Genomic DNA, 25347 nt, shown 5'->3' on the forward strand with positions numbered 1-25347 from the left:
CTGATCATTACTTTGTCAGTGGGCAAATGTACAAAATCAGCAGGGGATCAAATACTTTTTTCCCTCACTGTAACTCTGGGCCCTCGTTCACTATAACTGCTCTGATCAGTGTTACAGAAGACTGAGGTCGCTTAATTGTGATCGCATGTAGACATTCAAGTGAATATGTCTGAGCATTCCCAAATATAATCCTGGGCCCCAAATCCTTCTACCATGGCCTGAGACAGACAGAGACCCAGTCCCAAGATACGTCCATAATGACTACGTTTTACCAGGGCCCATAGGGAATTATAGCAATATATAGGGAATTAGAGCACTATATAGGGAATTAGAGCCGTATATAGGGAATTAAAGCACTATATAGGGAATTAGAGCACTATATAGGGAATTAGAGCACTATATAGGGAATTAGAGTACTATATAGGGAATTAGAGCACTATATAGGGAATTAGAGTACTATATAGGGAATTAGAGTACTATATAAGGAATAGGGTACCTTTTGGGGCACCCATGCTGTCAGTAGAGACAGGTAGTGGAGGTAGGAGTGGGTTGGTGCTGAGTGAGGGACACTGTAACCGGAGTGCTATTTTCTGTTTATGTAGTAACACTACAATGAAAGAAAGGCCCAGAAAAAAAGGCTCCTATTGAAAAGGAGGAGCTGCATGTGGCGCCAGGGGAGAGGTAATGACTGACAATGTCTGACGCGAGGGGGGAGAGAGGGAGAGACAGAAAAGGGGGAGAAGACAAAAGGACACAAGATAAAGGGAGAGAGGGAGACAGAGAAAAAAGAAGGAGCATAGAAGGACATGAGTGAGGGAAAATGGGAGAACACAGAGAAATAGATTGGGACAATCCCAGCTCCACCTGGCTGGAAGAGACCGAGAGAGAGGGGGCCTGGATCTGTCAGGATCTGTCATCACCCTGAACTGAGCCCAGCCTCGGTGCCTCAGCCTGAAAAAACGCCCCTCTCTCTCTCCTTCTGTCTCTTTCTTCACCCACGGCTTACCTCACAGCGTGTCACTACATCAATCAGCATTCATAGGACTACCCCTAGACAAGCAATTAGACCAGCTCCACCCCCCACAACTCCCTCCATCTCACTTTATCCCTCTCTCTCTCCCACCTCCCTCTCTCCATCCTTGTTTATCCCTCTACCTTCCTTCTTCCACCTTTTCACTTTGTGCAAAAGTGGGTCTGTGTCTACCCTGGTGCTTTAGTTAGCTGCAGTTTGCTCTCTCTCTCTCTCTCTCTCTCGCTTTCACCTTCTTTCTCTCCCTCTTCCTTTCATTCTCTCTCGCTCCCTCTTTCTTTCTCTCTGCTTCTCCTTCAGTGTGTCTCCTCAGCTCTACACATCTCTCTCTCGCACTCCCCCTCTCTTTCAATTCAATTCAAGGGCTTTATTGGCATGGGAAACATATGTTAACATCGCCAAAGCAAGTGAAGTAGATAATAAACAAAAGTGAAATAAACAATAAACAATAAAAAAAATTAACAGTGAACATTACAGTCACAGAAGTTCCAAAATAATAAAGACATTTCAAATGTCATATTACGTCTATGTACAGTGCCGTACCGATGTACAAATAATTAAAGTACAAAAGGGGAAATAAATAAACATAAATATGGGTTGTATTTACAATGGTGTTTGTTCATCACTGGTTGCCCTTTTCTTGTGGCAACAGGTCACAAATCTTGCTGATGTGATGGCACACTGTGGTATTTCACCCAATAGATATGGGAGTTTATCAAAATTGGGTTTGTTTTCAAATTATTTGTGGATCTGTGTAATCTGAGGGAAATATGTATCTCTAATATGGTCATACATTTGGCAGGAGGTTAGGAAGTGCAGCTCAGTTTCCACTTCATTTTGTGTGCACATAACATGTCTTCTCTTGAGAGCCAGGTCTGCCTACGGCGGCCTTTCTCAATAGCAAGGCCATGCTCACTGAGTCTGTACATAGTCAAAGTATTCCTTAAGTTCGGGTCAGTCACAGTGGTCAGGTATTCTGCCACTGTGAACTCTCTGTTTAGGACCAAATAGCATTTGAGTTTTCTCTGTTTTTTGTTAGTTCTTTCTAATGTGTCAAGTAATTATCTTTTTGTTTTCTCATGATTTGGTTGGGTCTAATTGTCTTTCTCTCCCTCTTGCTTTCTCACTCTCTCGCTCCCTCTTTCTCTCTCTCTGCTTCTCCTTCAGTGTGTCTCAGCTCGACACATCACTGTTTAGAAAACAAAAGCTCCTGTGAAACCTGAGGCCTTCCTTATCAGCCCCCAGAAGCCTGGGACTCAATTAGCATGACAATCCCCATCCTGAGTGCCGTGTGTCAGCCTAGGCTCTGAGGAGGGGTGATGGTGGGTGTGGGTGGAGGGGCAGGTACAGCAGAGCCATCACAATTCCGTATCATTTTACTCCTAATCCCCTCTGTCTCTGCATGGCTTCTTTATGCAGGGGAGGGAGCGAGTCTTCATAATCCCCCCTTGTCACTTATACATGCACCACTTTCTACCATCGGTTGGCCTTCACACACTCCCCCATCTATCCCCCTCTTTCTCTCTGTCTGTCTTTCAACCATGCAGCATAGGTCTGTCTTAACTCGCTCTACCTATGGAAGCTATTACAGCTGGGGCTTGAGGCTGACATACACTGAGGCCATGTACATTTTTCACATAATTACAGAGTTTTCTTGACTTTTGAGACTTATTAGATGTCTGAATGAACCTCAATGTAGATACAAGCTTGTCAGTTACATAATGATTATTATTTTTGTCAGTGTAGGCTATAGCCTACGTTAGTACAGTTTGCTTGCTACAACAGCCGAACCGTGAAGAAGCTTTAGTCAAGACCTTATGCAAACCTTTCACCCATATGTCATATATGTCACATGGGTCCTAGCGGTGAGAAATGCATTTTCATATCCAGCACGCACCCACCCACACGGTGTAGCGTGTTGAATGTATGCTGTGATGAAGGGCTCCTTTCATTCGCTGTGGGCGACAGAGTAGGGCGCATTGCCTGAGGGGCAGTTCAGACGTCTCAGGGGTGGGCTTCAGCCAGTCCTGGTGGGCTTCAGCCAGCCTGGTGGGTTTGACAGACCCTTTCCATGGGATGTTACTATGGGAGTACCCTGTGATTTTGTCTATGTTTATCATCCCTTGTATTTTCAACAATATAGTTCTATTTTATTTACTAGGCAGGACAGTTAAGAACAAATTCTTGTTTTACAATGACGGCTTACCCTGGCCAAACCACCCCCTAAACCCGGACGACGCTGGGCCAATTGTGCGGCGCCCTATGGGACTCCCGATACAGCCCGGGATCGAACCAGTGTTTGTAGTAACGCCTTAGACAGCTGCGCCACTTAGGACCCATGAGTAGTGTTCCTGACCCAGGTATCTGACAAGGAAAAACTCCATGTCCTAGTGATACCTGGCAATAACGTAATAGTAATTTTTCCTTTTCTAGTTCTAATGATCGATATGAGATGGCATTTTATAGAGATGAGTTTCTGCACAATCTTCAGTTGTGCCAACATAATGGAATCTCGATACATGACTGTAGGCGCTCCGTTTTAAATTGGACGTGCTCCAATCTACAGTACGGCGCTATCAGGTCTCCAAAGACTCATTTGGTTCGCAAATTTCCTTTTACATAACTTCTCGCCTCACAAAATGTTCTGGAGCCTGCTGTGGAATGTGTGTGCGTGTGAATGTGTGTGAGTGTAGGCTGGTTTCAGCGTATGAACATGTTGGAATGTGTGTGGCGGTTTTCAGTGTGACTTTCAGTGTGACTTTCAGTGTGACTTTCAGTGTGAAATAGGGGATCAACACATGCAGTATGTGGGAACAACACACAAGTACACCACCTTAAGCCTGATCTGAGGGAGAAAATGGAGACTACGTTAACCCATCCTGTATATACCAACAAACAGGAAAACAATTCCCTTGCGTGTCTTCAAACCCACATGCTCCACCATGACCACTCACTCTTTGAAATGAGCATGCTGTGGGCAAATGTGTGAACTGATTTAATGGTTCATTCTAGAGTTGTATCTGTACACTGGTGTTGAACATACTAGTTCTCTATAACAGATAACCAATAAGGATTTTTTTATTTATTTAACCAGGCAAGTCGTTTAAGAACAAATTCTTATTCACAATGACGGCCTACCCAGGCCTAACTCCAACAACGCTGGGCCAATTGTGCACCATCCTATGGGACTCCCAATCACAGCCAGATGTGATACAGCTTGGATTTGAACCAGGGACTGTAGTGATGCCTCTTGCACTGAAATGCAGTGCCTTAGATTGCTGCTCCACTCAGGAGCCCCAAATAGGCCTGAACCCCAGGAGAGGATATTCTGAGTGCGTGTATGTGTTAGCATGGGGGGGGGTCGAAGAGATTTCAGTCTAAAATGTGGAGCAATGGCACATCCTTTCGTCAGCTGTCTTAAGTTCAATACCTACACCCCCCATCCTCCCTCACCTCCCTTCCCCCTCCCCGGCCTGTCCCATATCCCTCCCTCCCCCTTCTGCCTTCCTGCTCTGTTGGGAGGAGGAGTCCTTCCTGTCATTGGCAACTTCTTTGAAAGGAAAGCCTGTGATAAAACCAGTCTACCGTCCAGGAGATGGCTCCATAAAAACAGCAACACCAAACGCACAGGCAAGAGGGGGTCACAGGCACAAACACATGAGCACACACCAGCTCATGCATGCACACACCATCCGAGAAGAATTATCACACCCTTACTAGAAGGACACACAGCCGTGGACTATTCGGCAAACAAACACACACATACACACAGATAATGTGGAGAGTAATGCTGCAAGTTCACCTACAGATGTAGGATCTTAATTTGATCACCCTGTTGCAGGGAACTTTCAGGAAATGTACAACTTGTAGTGTATTTGAGGTTTAAAAAGGCTTCTGAAGTTTGTAATTTCCACTTTGAAATGTCAGACTTGAAATTTCAGACTTGACCCCTACAAAAATATACATTAATTAAAATCCACATAATACTTAATATTTCCTGTTGCTGCAGGGTTATTTCCCTACTGTAGCAGCTTGGCTCAAATGAAGAACCTACATCTGTACTGACTTTTGTATATGTTCACTCTATAAATACAACTGCAGTGTTTTATGCAGTATTTACTCCCATATGTTTTTCTCCTAACAGAGATGGACAGGAAGGCAGGGTTTCTCTGTGAGGGGGGGGGGGGTTCTTTTTAGGGACGGTTGTTAAATCAGGATTGCCCCTCACATTCACCTCACATTGCATACAAAGCAGCCTTTCTTCTTTACAACACCTCATAAAGCTACCTTTTTATTTCACCCCTTTTTTTTGGATGAAACGGAGTCAACATTTGGCCACCCCTCATCTCCCCTACTCACCAACTACCCCTACTTTCCGCACAACACTTTCCTGTCAGATGACCAACACTATGCTTCAAACAGCCATGCCATCCTAATCCTTGATGAACAACAACACTGAGACAAAAACACACATAGACCTGCACACACACACACCCAAATGTTTCAACTGTTTCCAAACATCCAACCATTGAAGTCAATGTGTTGTGGCCATGGATGGGAAAGACTGTTATGACACAATGAAGAGGGGAATTACAGAGTCTGAGACAAGCTAGAACAAGACTAGACGGTAAAGACTATTCATTACAACAGGTGAGGCACTACAGTGCTGCCTGGCTGCTTCCTCATGCTACAGTAACTGCTTTTCAATAACTCGACCAAGCTAATCCCATTACTTTTAAGATTGTTTGAGTCACACTGAAATTGGGAAACAATTTGTCATTGCTGTCAAGAACCACTAATCCTAGTGCAATACAAGTGGTTCAGTCACCACAATTACTAAAGCACTCATCTGACTGAGTGAGGTTTGAGTGTCTAAACCACCTAGCTACAAAACCCACAAGGCATTTCAACTACTTTTGCGTTAGCAATTTAAGACCAGGATTGTCAACCAGTAAATCAACAAATCAATCGTCAATATATCAATCAACTAATCAGTCACTCAAAATCAATCCCTTTTGTGTGGTCGGCCAGTTTAGCACATCTGAGCAGGCCTCAGTTAATAACTCAAACAGCAACTCAAACATACACAGTAGCTAAAGCTTGGCACAGGTTATTTTTGTCTGAAGAGTAACAATCAGTTGACTAGCTACTTACTGGTGTTCTGCTCAGCATTGCCCTCCCACAGGAAGACAGGATCCCCACTTCCTCTGGGGTTGGATCCCAGACGTCGATACACACACACTCCCAGAGACAGACAGACAGACCATACACTAACACACACAGGTAGTCCTGAGGTGTCACGTCACGCCATTTACAACCATTCTGTGTCTGTCTGGGAGAAACCATAGAGAGGTGCCTGACAACAGTCCAACAGTGTACAAAATATAGTGTGCCAGTCAAGAGTGTGCAAGGCTGTCATCAAGGCGAAAGGAGGCTGCTGTGAAGAATCTCAAAGATAAAATATATTTTGATTTGTTTAACAGTTTTTTAGCTTACTACATGATTCCATATGTGTTGTTTCATAGGTTTGATGTCGTCACTATTATTCTACAATGTAGAAAATAGTAAAAATAAAGACACGCCCTTGAATGAGTAGGTGTGTCCAAGCTTTTGACTGGTACTGTATAATGTAGAAAATCTTTATATCATGTAAATGAGTGGTTCTCTGACTTTGGAAAACAATTACAGACTAATACAAAGGGTTGACTGGAACCTTCTCCCACTGGCCCTGGCCCAATGGCACTATGACAAAGCCAGCCCAGAGAAGTCCCAGGACACTGTGTAGGACGTATAGGAGTGGACGCACCATGGACAACCAATATTATTTACTGTGTTCCCTTGCCCACTGAAGACAAGCTATAAAATGCTATTACTGAATTCCATCAGGGGCCTGTGAAATCTGTGCAGGCACAAACAGGGACAGCCGCCTGAGCACCGAGACAGACACACAAAAGCACACACACGACAGACGCAAATACACACGCCGTCTATGGGATGTATTCTCTCTCACTCTCCCTCTAAACCCTCTCAGCTACCATCTACCTCACATATAGTATTTCACTCTGTCTCCCTATCCTTGTTTTAGACAGATTTAATCAAACTGGCCAAGTATGTTTGTGTAAATTCTTACTTTACAACCTGCTGCCTTTGTGCACACATGTCTTATTATGGAAACTAAAAACATAAACCTGTGAGTGTCAAAGTATTTGCCATTTTTATTTGACCATGAAAAAAGTACATTTATGCTAATGTTTTACTCTACATACTGCAATGTAGATTTCATCCTGCCTCTCCAATTTCTCTTAGAGAAATATTCTCACTTTACAGTTAATCTGTAACCATATTGTTTAATCCTGAAGGCACAGCATTTAAGACAAACTAACATTTAATCCTATTTCACCTGAGCTTCCTAACATAGTCATGACACGTATAATGTGGCCATATGACCTTCAAGGTGGTAGTGAATAAGACATCAAGGGCAGAGAGGAGAGAAGCAGAGAGAGACAGGGGATTCGTGTTATCACTCCCAGAGAAGACACGCTGGCGTATTCTCTGAATACAGAAGAAGGGATGGAATTGTAAGGGGTAAATCTTAATCCCTAATCAAACCCCCACCCCTTTCATCCCTCTCTTCTTGCTGCCCCGTCCCTGCAGGCAGTCTAATCTCTTAATTGAGCCTTTTGTAATTATAATTGAATAATTAAAGGCCTTCATTAAAGGCAAACAAATGATGTTGACGTATTCTGACAAGACACAAGATCTGAGAGATACTGTATGCATGATTCAGTGAGACGGACACATATATACAGCAGCACACTCATAAGAATTCAAAATAATGGCATGTATAGTCCTTGTTTGGTGTTGCTTTCATGACTGTACAATACCATGTCTACTTTTTTTAATAGTGTTTAAAATGATGCCTTTCTCTTTCTTTATTAGGAAGCCCACCAGTGTGCAAAGAGGGACACACGCACACAGATCCTGACTTTGGCCTGTCTGTGCTCTCTCCATAACGCCTGACATTGAAACCAAGGGAGGCAGAGAGGTCCTGAACTAAAAACAACAGAAAACAGGAAAACTGTCCGCCTGAATGCCTATCCCGGATTATGAGAATTTAGAGAAGTAACATGACCAAGCTCCACACTGTGACAGAGCCTATATTCCAATCTACCCCCTGGCGGATCCTTCACAGGTTGGCTGTGTTGTTGATACTAGTGCTGATGCGTTGTGTTCTCCTGTAGGCCAAATGTTCTATTCTGCTGATGATATATGAGAAAGACCTACAGCCTTCAGAATATTTACCTTATCAAATTCGATAAAACACAATGCAGTGTGTCAAAGTAATAGAGCTGAATATGAGCTTGGGTTGTCTTTTTGTGAAAAAGTGATGGCCTCATTTGTTGTTGACAAGCCTGTCAATCTATCATTGACCTCCCTTCTGTCAATGCTAAACAATGACACACTGTAGTTCACCTTCCAAGGGCAAAAAAACCTCAAACATCAAACACACCAGCCTGGTCTCATAGACTAGACTTAACATAGTAATGTAAAAATTAGTATGACATGCTATGTTTGGTATGGCTATATAAGACAGAAGGTTACTTAAAGCTGTAATACGCATTTTTGGTCGACGTGACCAAATTCATAGAAATGTGTGTTATAGATCTGTCATTCACATTGAAAGCAAGTCTAAGAAGCAGTAAATATGTTCTATGTGTGCTATTTCTATACTTCCCATTCTTAAGTTTCCTTTTTGCATCTTTAACTTTTGGTTTTGTACACCAGCTTCAAACAGCTGAAAATACAATATTTTTGTTGATGGAAAATATATTTCACAGCGGTTTAGATGGTACAATAATTATCTACACTATACTTGTTTGTTTTGTCACATAAACTGAAATTTGGCAAACAATTCGAATTTTAGCAACCAGGAAATGTCGGAGCATCTTTAAGGCAAAAAAAGAAAGTAGGGTGCATGGTATAATGCAAACGTCTAACAACCCAAAAGTTGCGTGTTCCAATCTCATCACGGACAACTTTTGCACCGACTTACTACTTCTTTTAAGCTACTTTACAACTACTTAGCATGTTAGCTAACCCTTTAGCCTAACTCCTAACCTTAACCACTGGCGTAGTTAACCTTAGCCACCTAGTTAACATTAGTCAAAACAAATTGGAATAAAAAAATATCATACGAAATGGATGATGGACATCCACAAGTTAATATATAGGCTACCGTACAGAACATATCATACTAATTGGAGGGTCCAGTGATTTTCTTTTACTATATTACGTCTACCCCTGAGTCCAGGTTGAACACACTCACAAAGACCCACTTCTTTGAGAATGTGAATGAGCTCTTACTGGTTATTATGCTATCCTACTACCTAAATTAGATTTTAGTCCGACCTTTCCATGTTTGGCAATGTAAGGGTGAGCCATTGCTAGCTCATCCGTCTGTTGGCAACAATGAGGGCAAACCAGTGTGAATAGAGTGGGTGAATTACGCCTCTTCGCGAGTTATTGTCTCTCGATGTTTACTGAGGTTATTGGGAACAGAGGATGGAAACAGAACACCGGTCTAAAGATGAACACTCAACACTCTAGATCCCTCTTTTCTCTCTCCCCCGCCCGGGGCCGTCCACGCCTATCAAAGGACATTTCTGTGGTCTTTAGACCTATTCTGTTTTCTCCTTATCTTTGTCTCTTTCTCAAACTGCCTAACAACAGATACTATTTTGTGAAGGCAACCAATCGTTGTACGACCAGAGAAAAGTAGTTTATAAACGGAACTTAATTCACTTAAAGTGTTCGTGGAAAAATAAATCTAATTCTCTTCAATCAAAAAGTGTTGTGGTGGCCACTATATACATTTGCGCAACAGAAACGTAATAATAAGGAGACTTTGGACAAGACATTACAGGCCCTAGACTGTTACCGAATAAAGAATGGCCCATAGTTTCGATGTTCAATACAACTATAGCAGTATTTTGTTGTCCTACTGTCCCCTCAGAAGTTGGCGATTGTATTTAGCGAGTTGAGACCGGCTTTGGTCTCGCTCATCCTGGCAGCTCATTCGTCTTCATTACGGGAAACACCTTAATGACAGCGCCTGAAACCCTGGTGTCTTCACGATTAATGAAGATATATAGGCCTTTCACCTTGAAGAACTTAAACTAACCAGCACACGGTGTAGGCCTACTGTCATGAAGTAGAATTCGCCTGGGTCGCAATTATTAAACCAACACAAAAGGCGCCAAGGGGCACAGCCTTGCGTAAAAGCGTGTAGGCCAACTGGATGAAATAGATAAATATAACATCTGTAATTGTTTCCTGTCTTCCCTGCCTGAACACGTTCATATAGCGCAATGGCAAGCCCCCCCCCCCATCTTTCATATTCAAATGAGCATGCCAGAAACACCATGTTGCCAGTGCCAGAGTATGATATTATCATATGAAATACAGTGGTGAGGGTAGATGGGCTGCATAACAATAACAACTTATTTTCTCACACCCATTGTCTTTCACTCCTTTTCACTCATACAGGCATGATGTGTGTTAGCAAAGTGGCAAAGCCTCAAAGGAAAAGAGAGAGAGACATGGCCCTGTTATACCCCACGGCCTCAGTTGTTACTGTAAAGCTGTTTTGTCCTACTTATTCATGCTCTAGTTATTCTTCATTAACAATTTTGCCCTCAAATGAACTTTTAAGTTAGATGCAATTTTTCTTTTAAAGTAGGCCTAGTTATTCACATTGCATCAGTTACCCATATCTCTACTGAAATGGGTCATAGGCTTTCATCATTGGGCCTCTTGTGATTCCTCTTAAGGATCCCCTTTCATTTTGACTTTGGTAGTTGGCTTCTAAACACCTCACAAGGTCAGGGGTCCATATTGTGAGAGAAAGCTAAATCATTCATCTGAAGTCATTCAAAAAGAAAACAAACGTGATGATGAATAAGTATGCAGTCCCACACACTGAGCACATAAACAAACAAACTGGAGGATGAGAAAGGGCACCGAGAATCAAATGGAATCTGTCTCTTCCTGTGGAGAGAGCTCTATGATAACATCAGCACTCTGATAAGGACACACATGCACACTGAGATTGTCACTCTTTCCGCATGATCACAATAACACCACCGGCCTGATGAGGAGAGTGAAAACCCTGTCTCTGCACAAACACAAACAGCACACACACAAGCCTTTACAGTCTGATGAGTCGAGTGAGGAGACAGAGCAAATACTTCACTTACACTGAACACTGGCTGTCCCACCCCAGGCAAAGGGGTCCAGACCAGGGAAGAAGGGGGTGGCCTTGCCCAGCATACAAGCCCCCTGAGTGGACACGTCGAAGAGCGGCCGAGGGGCCATCCCTAGAGCCTCCATACAGTCAAACATGTTCCTCTCTCTAGCTCCACACACACTATTTTGTCCAACAACCACAACAACACCAGAGTCCTCTTCTGCTGTGGTTGTTCAGCTGAGCTTAGCTAGCAGTGACGTCTCAGAGGAATTTCCACCCAGAGAAAAACAAGAGCAGCTCAGAGCAGGACTGGCTTTCCAGGCTTGTGGTTGTTGTAATAGTGGACCTCTGTCACTTTCAGTCGGGGTGAACCTTCTCCGGGTGCTGTGTGTCTGTCTCAGCCTCTGCTTGGTTCCACTCTGATAAAGTCCTTGACTGGCTTCTCTCTGTTTATTGGTCTTGGAGTTGAACAGCTTTTTCCCCTTTTGTCTTCTCTTTCTCTCTTCTCTTGAGCTCCAGACTACTTCCCACTCTCACACACAGTCCTCAGTCACCCTCTCCACTCTCTGGGTGTTTCTCATTGGGAGTTGTAACTGATCTAAACACCCCCCTCTCCTTAGCTCTCTGGGCCTCTCACACACAGCCAGTGATACTGTGGAGTGAACCAACAGCCTGTTCTCTCAGCAAATAGGGAGGGGCAGGGGGGTGGGGGGGTGGGGGGTGGGGGGGGGGGGGGCAGGGAGGGAACCAGAGAGCTGGGGGCGGGCCCATTAGTCTGGTTGGTCACATAACAAACTTTCTATCCTATGTTCTCCCTCTGCTTTCCCTTCCTCCTCTTCATATTTCATATTTTACAAATGAAAACAAACACCATCCTCCCTGTCTTTCTTTCTATTTCAATTCCAATTTAAGGGCTTTATTGGCATTGGAAACATTTGTTTACATTACCAAAGCAAGTAAAATAGATAATAAACAATACAAATTAACAGTAAACATTACACTCCAAAGGAATAAAAACATTTCAAATGTCATATTATGTCTATATACAGTGTTGTAATGATGTGCAAATAGTTAAAGTACAAAAGGGAAAATAAATAAAGATAAATATCGGTTATATTTACAACGGTCTTTGTTCTTCACTGGTTGACCTTTTCTTGTGGCAACAGGTCACACATCTTGCTGCTGTGCACACTATGGTATTTCACCCAATAGATATTGGAGTTAATCAAAATTGGATTTGTTTTCGAATTCTTTGTGGATCTGTGTAATCTGAGGGAAATATGTGTCTCTAATATGGTCATACATATGGCAGGAGGTTAGGAAGTGCAGCTTAGTTTCCACCTCATTTTGTGGGAAGTGTGCACATAGCCTGTCTTCTCTTGAGAGCCAGGTCTGCCTTCGGCAGCCTCTCTCAATAGCAAGGCTATGCTCACTGAGACTGTACATAGTCAAGTATTTCCTTAATTTTGGGTCAGTCACAGTGCTCAGGTATTCTGCCACTGCCACTGTCTTGCTCTTTCTCTCAGCCCCCTCCTCTACTCTTTTGTCAATTGAAAAGCCCTCTTCTCCCTCCCTCCTAGACAGACTTGAGCCTCCCCCGTCCCTCCTTAGGGTTCAAACACCAAAGTCATTTATGTGTCCCCAATGCCACTTCATAGTGTCCCCATGGGAGGGCAAATGTAATGAGTCAACAGACAATGTTAAGAGAAGACTTGTAAATATTGTAAATGAATGCTGAGACTGAGTATACCACACTGTTAGTTTGCATTAAGTGGCAAATGGTAATTTCTGATGGTTATATACTGTGTGTGGGACTGTAGGGTGATGGTTAAAGTCAGAGGCGCCACCCAGAGGCCTCCGTGGGGAGGAACAGGGGGGAAACAAATATGCAAACACACACATGTGAGCACATGCGTACACGCACGCACACACACAGTCTCGTTCTCCCTTAGCTCTCTCTCTTTTGTCCTCATTCTCTCATTCTACCCCTCCCCTCCTTAATTCTATCCTGCTTTTATTGGAATGAGTCTCAGATCACATTATTGCTGCCCATACTAGTACACTCTGTACTGTTCACTTTTCTCTCTCTCTCTCTCTCTCTCTCTCTCTCTCTCTCTCTCTCTCTCTCTCTCTCTCTCTCTCTCTCTCTCTCTCTCTCGCTCTCACAGTCAGTAATTTCAATGACCGTATACTGAACCGCGTCCAGCACCGCAGTGCTAGTTTCATGCACACCACAGTCACTGGGTTCAAACACAAGAAAAAAGTTTGACTAAACACATAAACGTAGACAAAACTTCTACTGACAAAGTCTCAGCCACTGACCCTAATGGAGATGCTTATGGAGCTGTGGTGCATTAAAGAGAGAGGGGAAGTCAATTTTACTGATACAGACGTTATTTCATAACATGTGAAGAGAGGAGCATGTTCCATAAATCAACACATGTTGTCAGCTGTGTGCACAGTGTGTTCTCCAGTCTATCATGTTCTCTCTACCTGGGAGATGATTTATGATGATTTAAATCACCCTACATAATGTTTTATTGATTTGCTCACTGAGGTAATGGATCATCATGCCCCAGTAAGAAAGAGTACAGTTGGGTCTTGTCCATCTCCATGGATTGATGATGAACTGGGTGAGGCATTTTGTCAAAGAAATATGGCAAAAGTCTTAGCAGCCAAATCTAAACTAGAAATTAATGAACAGAATTATAGAACACTACTAGAACACTAAATAAGCAGTTAAATTAAATCGTAAGAAAAGTACGCTATTTTACAAAAATGCTTTTATTGATTGTAAAAACGATTGTAAAAAGGTATGGAATACAGTTAAGGGCTTATTTGGTACATCTATTTCAACATGCCCATCTAGTGTGGAGGTTGACGGGAGAACAATAACAAAACCAGCTGATATTGCCAATCATTTTGCAGATTCTTTTCCAAAGAAAATGTATTTACTGAGCGATAATGTAAACACCCATTCTTCCAAACAAGCAATCGTCCAGTGGATTGATGATCATATTATGAGCAAAAAAAAACTGCTCTCTTAGTCTACAAATGGTGTCAGTAGAGGAGGTATTAAACCTATTGAAGTCATTACCCAATGGTAAATCTACAGGTTATGATCTTATGGAAAAAAATGTACTTCGCTATGCTACTCCTGAGATTGCAGCTCCACTGAAATACATATTTAATTGGTCACCGGAAAAGGGGACATTTGCAAATGTATGGAAAAATGCTAAACTGTGGCCAATCCCGAAAGACAGCAAAAAACCCATTACTCCTTCCAATAGTCGACTTATTAGTCTACTCTCTTCACTCAGTAAGATATTGGAGGGTATTGTGAGTAGACAAATATGGGAGTACATGGGAAAATGATCTGATTACAGCCAATCAGCATGCTTATTGCAAAAACCATTCCACTACCACTGTATTGGGTGACATAACTGACCAGAGGCTCAATGCTATGGATAATGGTAGGTTTGTGGGTGTAGTATTTTTAGATTTTGAATGCAACATTTGATTTAGTGGATCATGAAATAACTTTGACTAAATGATTGCATTATGGGTTGAAGGAGGCAGCATTGAATTGGGTACAGTTGTATCTAACTGACAGGAAACAGTCCACCTATATCAATGAGTCATTTTCTTCCCCTCATGCTCCAAACTGTGGAATACCACAGGGCAGCTGCATTGGGCCACTTCTTTACTTAACCCGTTTAATCCCAAATTTTTCCCAGACATGAAAATATCCAAATCTTGTGTCTAAGCTTTTGAAATAATCAATCATATCTTTTTTTTCATGGAAAAGTAGGTGAAAAAGTGTGTTTTATGGTCGGTCACAATTGTGACCGGTGGGATAATGTGATATATACTGAATTAACATGTTTCTCCTATGCAGTCATGAACATTCTTATATATCCCAGCCCAGATATTAACACATTTAAAACTCTGTCACTGGCAGTCCCCAGCATTGCTACTAGAATGCCCCATCACATTCTAGTGTGACATCAAAACTATGAAATAACACATATGGAATCATGTAGTAACCAAAAAGGTGTAAAACAAATCAAAATATATTTTATGTTTGAGATTCTTCAAAGTAGCCACTCTTTGCCTTGATGACAGCTTTGCAGACTCTTGGCATTTTCCCTTGAATGAGTAGGTGTGTCCAAACTTTTGACCGGTACTGTATGTTTACATTGCCAAAGCAGGTGAAATAGATAATAAACAAAGGTGAAATTAGCAATAAAAAATGAACAGTAAACATTACACTCACAAAAGTTCCAAAGGAATAGAGACATTTAAAATGTCATATTATGGCTATATACAGTGTTGTAATGATATGAAAATAGTGGGAGTACAAAATGGAAAATAAACAAACATAAATATCGGTTGTATTTACAATGGTGTTTGTTCTTTACTGGTTGCCCTTTTCTTGTGGCAACAGGTCACACATCTTGCTGCTCTGATTGCACACTGTTGTATTTCACCCAATAGATATGGGAGTTTATCAAAATTGGATTTGTTTTCAAATTCTTTGTGTGTCTGTGTAATCTGAGGGAAATATGTGTCTCTAATATGGTCATACATTTGGCAGAAGGTTAGGAAGTGCAGCTCAGTTTCCACTTAATTTTGTGGACAGAGAGCACATAGCCTGTCTTCTCTTGAGAGCCAGGTCTGCTTACGACGGCCTCTCTCAATAGCAAGGCTATGCTCAGTGATTCTGTACATATTCAAAGCTTTCCTTACTTTTGGGTCAGTCACAGTGGTCAGGTATTTTGTCACTATGTACTCTCTATTTAGGGCCAAATAGCATTCTAGTTTGCTCAGATTTTTTGTTAATTCTTTCCAATGTGTCAAGTAATTATCTTTTTGTTTTCTCATGATTTGGTTGGGTCTAATTGTGTTGCTGTCCTGGGGCTCTGTGGGGTCTGTTTGTGTTTGTGAACAGAGCCCCAGGACCAGCTTGCTTAGGGGACTCTTCTCCAGATTCATCTCTCTGTGGGTGATGACTTTGTTATGGAAGTTTTGGGAATCACTTCCTTTTAGGTGGTTGTCGAATTGAATGGCTCTTTACTGGATTTTGATCATTAGCGGGTATCGGCCTAATTCTGCTCTGCTGCATTATTTGGTGTTTTTCTGTTTGGTGTTTTCCCCTCTCTCTACCTCATGTCTCTCTCTCTACCTCATCTCTCTCTTTCCCATCTCTCTCTAAATTCAATTCAAATGGCTTTATTGGCATGGGAAACATATATTTACATTGCCAAACAGTAAGTAAACATGACACTCACAAAAGTTTCAAAGGAATAGAGAGAGACATTATGTCTCTCTCTCTCTCTCTCTCTCTCTCTCTTCTCTCTCTCTCTCTCTCTCTTTCTCACTCCCTGGTTTGTGTTTTCAACTCTTTCAGATTCTCTCTCTTCCCTCTTCATCTGGCTTGTGTTGCCTTTCTAATTCAATTCATTACATTCAGTTGATTTGCCCAGCCCTGGGGTTATTGGCTACCTCAGCCACATTAAAACCACGCTTTCCCCCGCAAGCCAACACAATTGCCGTGACTTTGGATACCTCATACGCTCTCTATACGGTCAACTCCACCCCCCCCCCTCCTCCCTCCCCTTCCTTCCCTCGTTCACGAGGGATGAACTCTGGAAGAAACCCCCATTGGGGCTCTAACTCCCCCTTCAAACTTCTCCTGCCCTTCTCCTCCCCTCCTTCCCTGGTTTCTGTTCCTTCCCTGGCTCACTTTTCTTCTGATCACTCTGTTTTTTGGTTTCTCATTATCCATAATGATTTTCCCTTATTGTATAATTGCAAATTTGCCGTTATGTCAATACCTTCCCCACCATGTTAATGTACTGTTGCATTTTTTCTCTCTTTTATTCTTTCACTCTGCCTCTCTTCCTCTTTTTCTCTCTCTTTTCTCTCACTATGGAGGTTTTAGGGTCATCTGAACAATCGTGAAACTTCCAAGAAAAAGGTGACTCTTTTCATAATGCTATGGCCTCTTTTTGTCTTTTAAACTTTGCTTTGTTCATGTAAGCAAGTCCCCCACCAAACGTTTCCCTCTCTTAGTCTCAACATTTTTACCTGTCTTTCAACACGCCACACACGCACACGCGCACACACACACACACACACACACACACACACACACACACACACACACACACACACACACACACACACACACACACACACACACACACACACACACACACACACACACACACACACACACACTTCTCTGTGACACACAGCAGGGAGCGTAGCTGCACAACCTCAGCCTGCTCTATTCTCTCCACACCTTGAGACAATTACAGCCCCCCCCTTACCCCCTTAAACCCCCCCTTCCTACAGCTTCCAGCCCCAGGACCGAGGAAAGAGAGACAGAAACGAAAGAGGGAATGCAGACAGGAAAAGGGCGGTCCATTCCCTTTCTCACTGTTTCTTTCTTTCTTTCGCTCCAACTCTTTTTCTAACACATACACTCACACGCACGCACGCACAAGCACGCACATACACGCACATACACACACATAGTACACACACATAGTACACACACATAGTACACACACAGTCACATTCCAGCTCCTCAAAGGGCATTTCAGAATCTGGTTCCTCAGCTATTCATCCTGTCATCATCTCTGAGAGAAACACACACAGGCCAGAACAATGGTCTCTCTCTGTCTTTCATAACACCAGCACTAGCACTATGGGCACAAATCACAATGTGTTCATCAATAAAGCTGCAGTCACAATTATGGTCGCATTTAAGGGGCTAGGGAACTTTTGGCTGCAGTTTGTGTGGTATTTGCCTGTGTTGGAATGTACAGCATTTGCTTATAAGTCCAAACCTGTGTATCAGACTGTGGATCATTCTAAATGAGAAAGCTTATAGTAATCTTCACATTGGAGTGATAAATAACACAGTCTGAGGATGATGAACAAAGCCAGGAAGAGCTTTGGATCAGGAAGAGATCCATGAAGTCCTACATAGGTTTAGTGCCTATACATGACGAACACAAAATGCCACTTTGTTTTTTTTTACTATTATGATAATTAGGAATCTTGATTGTCAGGATTCTCTGTTTGTATGAGCGCTCGTGAAAGGCTTTGGCGCGTCGGCCTGACAAGGCAAATTGGAGAGCCTATGCGCCGCCCTCCTCCTTGGACTGCAACCACCCAGTGAGCTCCATTGGGCCCCCTTGCTCTCATGACCACGCCTTTATTTATGCGGAAGATTTTCATTGGTTTAGGTTTTTGTCCAACTCTTGTCAAAGGCTACTTAATCTTCATCTGTCATCATGTGGAGTCAGCCACACTACCCACAGCCCCATCTGTGCATTTGTTTTGATTTTGTCCTGACTCAAGTTTCTCTTCTAAACAACTACATTTAAAAAAGAATAAAAATAACAATGTGTTTTTTTTCTGAAGGAAAGGACTCATTCTCTGATTTATGTGTATTTCGTCTTGTTGTTCTGATGAAGTTTGGGGCAGAATAAAAAGGGTTGAAACATTTGTCAACCAGAATTGAATTAACTTCCCCACATTATACTTCATTATCTTTCACCATAAACACATTCTATCTCCCTCTCTTGATCACTGTCTCACACACACACACACACACACACACACACACACACACACACACAGGCCTCTCTGCTGGTTGAGAGCTGGGACCAGAACCAAAATTCCAACCGATTTTATATAAATAAATAATTAGACACAATGTGCTGTTTGTTCTGGGCCCCTTCAGTACCACAGTAACCTTTACTTTTAGGCCATTCTCGTTATTTTTTTTCATCAAAATGTGGCATTCATTTGAATCGCTATGTTTTCCATCTCATCTCTGACTGCTTCTGACCAGGCTGCCTATAATAGGCAGACCTCCAAGATCCGCAGGCTTATATGACAGCAGAACGTGTTTGTGTGTCTGCAGGGCCAGAGATACATAATGAGGACACCGAATTGTTTCCAATATTCTTTTTTTTTAATAAAAACTCCGTCAGGATCTCAACTTACGGTTGAGAGTTAGAATAGTAAATTACACAAGGTTTTTCTATTTTTTTATTTTATTTCACCTTTATTTAACCAGGTAGGCCAGTTGAGAACAAGTTCTCATTTACAACTGCGACCTGGCCAAGATAAAGCAAAGCAGTGGGACACAAACAACACGCAGTTATACATGGAATAAACAAAACGTTCAGTCAATAACACAATAGAAAAGTATATATACAGTGTGTGCAAATGAAGTAAGATTATGGAGGTAAGTGTTACGCTCGTCATTTGAATGAGACCAAGATGCAGCGTGGTAAGCGTAGATCTTACCTTATTTGATGAACACCGACAAAACAAAGAAAATACAAAATGAACGTAAAGTTCTGCAGGCTTCACAGCAGCTATACAAAAACAAGATCCCACAATCACAGGTGGGAAAAAGGGCTGCCTAAGTATGATCCCCAATCAGAGACAACGATAAACAGCTGCCTCTGATTGGGAACCATTCTAGGCCAACAAAGAAATAGGAACATAGATATGCCCACCCAAGTCACACCCTGACCTAACACAATAGAGAATAAAAAAGGCTCTCTAAGGTCAGGGCGTGACAGTAAGGCAATAAATAGGCCATAGTGTCTTAATAATTACAATTTAGCAATTAAACACTGGAGTGATAGATGTGCAGAAGATGAACGTGCAAGCAGAGACACTGGGGTGCAAAGGAGCAAAAAAAGAAATAACAATATGGGCATGAGGTAGCTGGGTGGGCAATTTACAGATGGGCTGTGTACAGGTGCAATGATCTGTAAGCTGCTCTGACAGCTGATGCTTAAAGTTAGTGAGGGAGATATACGTCTCCAGCTTCAGTGATTTTTGTAATTCGTTCCAGTCATTGGCAGCAGAGAACTGGAAGGAAAGGCGGCCAAAGGAGAAGTTGGCTTTGGGGGTGACAAGTTAAATATACCTGCTGGAGCGCATTCTACGGGTGGATGCTGCTATGGTGACCAGTGAGCTGAGATTAGGGGGGGCTTTACCTAGCAAAGACTTATAGATGACCTGGAGCCAGTGGGTTTGGCGACGAATATGAAGCGAGGGCCAGCCAACGAGAGCATACAGGTCACAGTGGTGGGTAGTATATGGGGCTTTGGTGACAAAACGGATGGCACTGTGATAGACTACATCCAATATCCTGACTAGAGTGTTGGAGGCTATTTTGTAAATTGACATCGCCGAAGTCAAGGATCGATAGGATAGTCAGTTTTACGAGGGTATGTTTGGCAGCATGAGTGAAGGATGCTTTGTTGTGAAATAGGAAGCCGATTCTAGATTTAATTTTGGATTGGAGATGCTTAATGTGAGTCTGGAAGGAGAGTTTACAGTCTAACCAGACACCTAGGTATTTGTAGTTGTCCACATATTCTAAGTCAGAACCGTCCAGAGTAGTGATGCAAGACGGGAGGGCAGGTGCAGGCAGCGATCGGTTGAAAAGCATGCATTTAGTTTTACTTGCATTTAAGAGCAGTTGGAGGCCACGGAAGGAGAGTTGTATGGCATTGAAGCTCGTCTGGAGGTTTGTTAACACAGTGTCCAAAGAAGGGCCAGAAGTATACAGAATGGTGTCATCTGCGTAGAGGTGGATCAGAGAATCACCAGCAGCAAGAGCGACATCATTGATGTATACAGAGAAAAGAGTTGGCCCGGGAATTGAACCCTGTGGCACCCCCATAGAGACTGCCAGAGGTCCGGACAACAGGCCCTCTGATTTGACACACTGAACTCTGTCTGAGCAGTAGTTGGTGAACCAGGCGAGGCAGTCATTTGAGAAACCAAGGCTGTTGAGTCTGCCGATACGAATGTGGTGATTGACAGAGTCGAAAGCCTTGGCCAGGTCGATGGATACGGCTGCACAGTATTGTCTTTTATCGATGGCGGTTATGATATCGTTTAGGTCCTTGAGCGTGGCTGCGGTGCACCCATGACCAGCTCGGAACTCAGATTGCATAGCGGAGAAGGTACGGTGGGATTCGAAATGATCAGTGATATGTTTGTTAACTTGGCTTTCGAAGACCTTAGAAAGGCAGGGTAGGATAGATATAGGTCTGTCACAGTTTGGGGCTAGAGTGTCTCCCCCTTTGAAGAGGGGGATGACCGCGGCAGTTTTCCAATCTTTGGGGATCTCAGACAATACAAAAGAGAGGTTGAACAGGCTATTAATAGGGGGTTGCAGCAATTGCAGCGGATAATTTTAGAAAGAGAGGATCCAGATTGTCTATCCCAGCTGATTTGTAGGGGTCCAGATTTTGCAAGTCTTTCAGAACATCAGCTATCTGGAATTGGGTGAATGAGAAATTGGGGAGGCTTGGGCGAGTTGCTGTGGGGGGTGCAGAGCTGTTGACCGGGGTAGGGGTAGCCAGGTGGAAAGCATGGCTAGCCGTAGAAAAATGCTTATTGAAATTCTCAATTATCGTAGATTTATCGGGGGTGACAGTGTTTCCTAGCCTCAGTGCAGTGGGCAGCTGGGAGGAGGTGCTCTTATTCTCCATGGACTTTACAGCGTCCCAGAACCTTTTGGAGTTTCTCTCTCCCTTTATCAATTCAATTCAATTCAAAGGCTTTATTGGCATGGCAAACATATGTTAATAACATTGCCAAAGCAAGTGAAGTAGATATCTCTATCTCTCTCTATCTCTATATATCTCTTTCTCCCTATATCTCCCCCTCCTTTCTCTCTCTCTGTTGTTCTCTCCCTCTATCTCTCTCTCCCCTCTCTCTCCCTCTCCCTCCCTCCCTCTCTCTGAGGGGCAGGGCTGAGATGTTATCAGGTATTAAGTGGTGATAATGGACTCCCTGCCGTTTGGTCTGAAGACTCCAGATAATGGCAGAGATCAACAGATAACAGCCACTGTGACCAGATGAGCTGATAATCTCCCTGGTAGATCAGGACACACACGCAGAGGCACACACACACAGCAATACCACAAAGTTTCCCTACTAACTCAATCCAACAGCTACAGTGAGCTACAGAAGTATTAGGACAGTGACACACTGTTGGTTGTTTTGGCACTGTTCTCCAGGACTTTGGATTTGAAATGATACAATGACTACGAGATTAAATTACCGACTGTCGCCTTTAATCTGAGGGTATTTCCATCCATATTGGGTGAACCGTTTAGAAATTACAGCACCTTTTGTACATAGTCCCCACATTTTACACGACCAAACGTATTGGGACAAAGCCAAAAGAACAACAAAGTATTTGTCACTGTCCCAATACTTTTGGAACTCACTGTATCTCTCTGAGTGACACTGTGCTCAACAGGTATTTTCTAATCTTAATGCCAGTATAGCAGATACTGCGTCGATTTGTCTGTGTGTGTGTGTGTGTGTGTGTGCGTGTGTGTGTGTGTGTGTGTGTGTGTGTGTGTGTGTGTGTGCGTGCGCTCGCGCCCGTGTGCATACTCCTGTCGTTTAGTGTCTGTGTGTGTGTCTGTCAGAGTGCGTCCGTGTGTGTGCTCGTCTGCCAGTGTGTGTGTGAGTGTGTGTTCTCCAGGCAGGATGTGTTGTCAGATTCCTCTCCAACCTTGGCTCAGCCAGGGGGTTTAGTGGGGAGTCCTCTCTACTGCTCTCTTCCTCTTCCTCAAATCCCTATAGGATTAATTGAGCAGAGGGAGAGAGGGACGGAAGGAGGGAGGGACTGACATGTGAAAGCCTGGCAAGGAGAACAGACAAGTTTGGACATGGAGGACAGGGAGAGCAGAGGGGGAGTCATGAGTTTTTTGTTTTACAAGTCTTTTACAGTATTTCTGACCACTACACTGAATTGGAGGGCTGGCTACTTACTGTAAGTCATTTTGGATCAAAGTGTATGCTCATTGTTGAGATCATTGTTAGCATTAATGTAGTACTATTAAATTGTTAAACTGTATTGGGAGTTTTTCCTGACCATCCGACCTGACCAAGAAAAACCCTAGGCACTATTACATTGTTTTATTAACTTATCTCAATGGTTTCAAGTTCTACTAGTTAGTCTTTAAGTAGTGTCAACAATGATGATTGTCGAACAAACTCAAAATACTCAAATGTCTAAGCTTTCAAACTCAAACCGTTCAAGGCCATTTGTTTCCTCAAACCATTTGGGTTAACGGTCCATTGCAACTTACGATCAAAATAACTTTTTCCAATGAAATGTACTAGTGTCCATTTTTCTTTGTTCTCTCCGGCAGTACCTCAGCATCCATCTGTCATTGATCTGTTCCTCTCCAGGCTTCATTCCTGCAGTATTGACGCCTATGTGTTTCATGTGGTTATAGTCAGAGCCAGGGCACTAATAACAGAGCAAATTGCTCATACTGCTCATACTCACATTGCTCTCAGTCTCTACATGTCTGCTGGAGAAGAACAGGTGCAAGGAAATTACTGTACTGTATATTGGGACTGCTGGATGTGTGTGTGTGTGTGTGTGTGTGTGTGTGTGTGTGTGTGTGTGTGTGTGTGTGTGTGTGTGTGTGTGTGTGTGTGTGTGTCAGACTTCAGTCTCCTTTTAACATGCTTAAAAGAGATAGTAGTATTTCAAATTATTTCCCACATGCTTTCTCCCTCACTCGTCCCTCTACTTGTTCAACACACAATCACAGCTTATTGTGAAATAGAGACAAATTACATAATTAGAAATTCGTGAGAGGCACAAAAAAGTTCATCACAACGCATGTTGTGTGTATTACATGATTTTCTTTCTTCGTAACGCATTCATGTACATTTAGTGTCTATTTCCCGATAATCTGTGATACTGGGTTGACTTTCTACCTTTCTCTCTCTGTCTCTCTCTCTCTCTCTCGCTCTCTCTCAATTTCAATTTAAAGGGGTTCTTTGGAATTGGAAACATATGTTTACATTGCCAAAGCAAGTGAAATAGATAATAAACAAAAGTGAAATAAACAATAAAAACTGTACAGTAAACATAACACTCAAAAGTTCCAAATGAATAAAGACATTTCAAATGTCATATTATGTCTATATACAGTGTTGTAATGATGTGCAAATAGTTCAAGTACAAAAGGGAAAATAAATAAACATAAATATTGGTTGTACAGTATTTATCAACGGTCTTTGTTCTTCACTGGTTGCCCTTTGTTTGCGGCAACAGGTCACACATGTTGCTGCTATGATGGCACACTGTGATATTTCACCCAATAGATATGGGAGTTTATCAAAGTTGGATTTGTTTTAAAATTCTTTGTGGATCTGTGTAATCTGAGGGAAATATGTGTCTCTAATATGGTCATACATTTGGCAGGACGTTAGGAAGTGCAGCTCAGTTTCCACTTCATTTTGTGAGCAGTGTGCACATAGCCTGTCTTCTCTTGAGAGCCAGATCTGCCTTCGGCGGCCTCTCTCAATAGCAAGGCTATGCTCACTGAGTCTGTACAAAGTCAAATATTTCCTTTTTTTTTGGTCAGTCACAATGGTCAGGTATTCTGCCACTGTATACTCTCTGTTTAGGGCCATATAGCATTCTAGTTTGCTCATTTTTTGTGCAAATTCTTTCCAATGTGTCAAGTAATTATCTTTTTGTTTTCTCATGATTTGTTTGGGTCTAATTGTGTTGCTGTCCTGGGGCTCTGTGGGGTGTGTTTGTGAGCAGAGCCCCAGGACCAGCTTGCTTAGGGGACTCTTCTCCAGGTTCATCTCTCTGTGTGTGATGGTTTGTTATGGATGGTTTGGGAATTGTTTCCTTTTAGGTAGTTGTTGAATTTAACAGCTCTTTTCTGGATTTTGATCATTAGCGGGTATCGGTGCCACAGACGGTTCTAGTGCCCTTGCCAATTTGTTATATATGTTGACACTGTCTCACCCCCCGGCCCTGTGGAAAGAAATGTGTGTTTTTTGCCAATTTTAACCAAACACTTGTAGTTTGTGTACATGGATTTTATAATGTTGTATGTTTTTCCCCCAACACCACTTTCCATCAATTTGTACAGCAGACCCTCAAATTGAGTCAAAACTTTTTTTAAAGGATGAGAAGATTTTGCCTTTGTTTTCGTTTGTTTGTTTGTCAATTAGTGTGTGCAGG

The 25347-nt window shown here is 42.6% G+C and overlaps 1 protein-coding gene across 2 annotated transcripts in view; it reads right to left on the reverse strand.

The window, feature by feature from the left end:
- LOC106565462 (retinoic acid receptor gamma-A) overlaps nt 1-25347 on the reverse strand; it is a 57379-nt gene that overhangs the window by 10750 nt on the left and 21282 nt on the right. Inside the window, exon 1 of one of the 2 annotated variants that reach the window (XM_014132670.2) lies at nt 11287-11943. The exons of the other annotated variant lie outside the window; for it this stretch is intronic. Within the exon in view, the coding sequence (XP_013988145.1) occupies nt 11287-11431 (145 nt within the window). The 5' untranslated portion in view covers nt 11432-11943. Of the gene's footprint in view, nt 1-11286; nt 11944-25347 lie in introns of those variants that run through there. 2 annotated transcript variants of the gene reach the window in all.

The sequence above is a fragment of the Salmo salar genome, chromosome ssa12, assembly GCF_905237065.1.
Source record: "Salmo salar chromosome ssa12, Ssal_v3.1, whole genome shotgun sequence".
Lineage (NCBI taxonomy): Eukaryota > Metazoa > Chordata > Actinopteri > Salmoniformes > Salmonidae > Salmo > Salmo salar.